The sequence below is a fragment of the Hordeum vulgare genome, chromosome 4H (assembly GCF_904849725.1).
Source record: "Hordeum vulgare subsp. vulgare chromosome 4H, MorexV3_pseudomolecules_assembly, whole genome shotgun sequence".
Taxonomy (NCBI): domain Eukaryota; kingdom Viridiplantae; phylum Streptophyta; class Magnoliopsida; order Poales; family Poaceae; genus Hordeum; species Hordeum vulgare.
The window spans coordinates 439,298,712-439,301,527 of NC_058521.1; the positions used below are offsets into that span (position 1 = coordinate 439,298,712).

Consider the following 2,816-nt stretch of genomic DNA (forward strand, 5'->3'; position numbering starts at 1 on the left):
ATCGTGGTGCATTAATAAAGTTCATGTAGTTTAATTTCTTTATGAAAATAGCTTTGCATGAAATGTCTGCCAACATTTTGCATGAGAGTAATTAGTTGTTCGTGCTTGTTGTCCTCATAAAGTATGTACTCCTGCTCCTCATGCACGACATACTCTTGCAAGATCCGTCATCTCGCAAACCGTCAAATTGCATGATGCGAGCCGTCCGTTCCTCTTTCCTATTTTCCTATCACAAGCCCCTTGTTGCAAACCTCACTCGTGCAACAAGACGTTTTTTGGAAAAATTATTTTCCTTTTTCTACAACAAGACTCTTGTTGCAAACCTCACTGGTGTAATAGGACGTTTTTGCAAAATTTGTTCTCCTTTTTCATACAACAAGACTCTTGTTGCAAAACTAATTCCTGCTATAAGACTCTTGTTGCAAAATTAATTTCTACAACAATATCCCAGTTGCAAAAATTGCAACATCTCCAACCTATGCTATGTATTCTTGCAAAAAAGACTCTTGTTGCAATATTTACAGCGGAATCTCCGATCTATTTTCTGTATTCCTGCAACAAACCCCTTGTTGCAATTTCATTCAACAAGACCATATTGCAGAAAATGTCACCATGTCACGGCCGCCATTGCAACAACGCCGTCGTTGCAGGAACTGTTGCTTTGCGCAGTACCGGGTTTGTAACCGACATTGAGGAAGCGACAACCAGACCTGTCCACACCGGTGCTCCTCCAGGACGGTGACGATGGTGCTCCGGCGGGGCCGTGCCTTGTATATGAAAGAGAGAAAGGAGGAGGGTGGAGAAGAGGAGGGGCATGGCCACAGAAGTAGTGGAGTAGCACATTTGGTTTGACGCACTTGAGTTAGGAGAAAGAGGTTTGGGAATAAGATGTGGATATGATTTGTTCGTTGGAGATAAGAAAAAAGTTGAGAGCGGTGGTGCAGACTCACGTGGGCACGTGACACACAGGAGAAGTGATAGACGTTTAGAATGGAATCCGTTGGGTGATCATAATCGTTTCCCCTTGAAGTTTGGCCAAACTCCAAATCAAATACCACATAGAATTTCTCGATAAATAATAAAAAATTAATAAAATTGGGGCCCCTTTTATTCATGAGAATTTTATAGTATTTTTGGCGGATTAAAATCTTAGGAATTTTCCCTACATTTGTCCCTCCTTTTACAAAAAAAAACTATGGCATCAAACACTTCTTACTAGCCTTATAGGATTTAAGTGGGCATGCCACTCTAATTCTATTTATTTTTTATTCCCGTGTTTTCCAAATCCTGCTAATCAAAGAGGCCCTTCACACATATATGTATGTATGTGCAATCCTTAAATCATGTTCCCCAAAAGCACTAAAATGCTAGTATTTGTAAATCAACCATCAGATCTAAGCATCTAGATCATATACATACTATTGTAAAGGAGATGAGATGACCTTTGTCAATGATAAGTCAATGTCCACTAAAAATAACTATTTTTAACTAAGAATAACTAAGCACTACTCCCTCCGTTCCTAAATATAAGTCCTTTTAGAGATTTCACTAGTGGACTATATACGGATGTATATAGACATACTTTAGTATATAGATTCACACTCATTTTGCTCCATATGTAGACCATTAGTGAAATCTCTTAAAAAGACTTATATTTAGGAACGGAGGGAGTACTAGCGTAGTTGGACGTTGTGTTTGCTTCTTCTTAAGCTAATGAGCTAACAATGGTGGCGTTCTGTCGACACCTGCTGACATTTCTTGACCACTCCACCGCGATATACACTTCGGTCGCATGCACCGCGTTACATTGCCTACGACGAAATCGCAGATCATTACCACTGACATGCATCCACCCCCCTCTCACCAACTGCAGATGCCAGCGGCGCCGATGCCCCGCCCCAGGCCGAAGCGGGCCACGGCGCCCCTCGATGCGGCGGCGAGAGCCCGCCTGGCTGCTCTCCCCAGAAGCGCAGACAGCAGCGGCAGCGAGCACGAGGCGGCCGCACTCTCCAGCCTCGTCAACGATTACCTCCTCGAGACGGACGCGACAGTCCCATCGGCCACCCTCGCGTTGGAAGGCTCCTCTGATGTGGATGACGAGCCTAACGGCGACACCAGCTCAACGGCGGCGGCCGACATGCTGGCAGAGATCAAGAACAATCTTGACCCGACCGATAGCAGTGCTGACGAGCTACGCCGCCGGCTCGTCTTTGCCGTGGCGGATGCCATGCGCGGGTTGGATGATCTGCGGCCGAACCAGTTGGCTTTCCGGCGCACCGTGTTGTCCCGCCTGCGCGAGCGTGGCCACGACGCCGGCCTGTGCAAGGTGCGTTGGGACAAGTCGAGTGGCGTGACCGCCGGGAGCTACGAATACATCGACGTCGTCGCTGGCGGGGGCGGGACAAGGTACATCGTGGACGTCGGCTTCGCGACGGAGTTTGATGTCGCTCGGTCGACCGAGGAGTACGAGGCAGTTCGGACGGCACTACCGGAAGTGCTGATCGCGCGCCCAGAGCACCTCAGGCAAGTTGTCAAGCTTGCAGCGTCCGCAGCACGGCGCTCGCTCAAGAGCAGCGGCCTCAGTGTGCCGCCCTGGAGGAAGAGGCGGTTCATGATGACTAAATGGCTAGGGCCCTACAGGCGGACGGTTAGCTCTATTCCGGCATTATGCAGCAGCGGCGCGGTGGCCGTCTGCCAGACCATAGTTGGCTTCGCCCCTCAGACTACGGTGGGGACGTCGTCAGGGTTTTGGGGGTGAGGTGTGATTGGGATTTGAAAGATGCTATATGTGAAGTTGCAGATTGCATGGTAGATCG

The 2,816-nt window shown here is 48.2% G+C and overlaps 1 protein-coding gene across 1 annotated transcript; it reads left to right on the top strand.

The window, feature by feature from the left end:
* Positions 1 to 1,873: 1,873 nt before the first annotated feature.
* Positions 1,874 to 2,816, top strand: LOC123450595. Its single transcript, XM_045127765.1, has one exon. The coding sequence runs from the start codon at positions 1,874 to 1,876 to the stop codon at positions 2,756 to 2,758; it is 885 nt and encodes a 294-aa protein (XP_044983700.1). The 3' UTR covers positions 2,759 to 2,816.

Bases quoted from the DNA above. Each gene is read 5' to 3' on its own strand.
- LOC123450595 (XM_045127765.1), top strand. From the start codon at position 1,874: ATGCCAGCGGCGCCGATGCCCCGCCCCAGGCCGAAGCGGGCCACGGCG.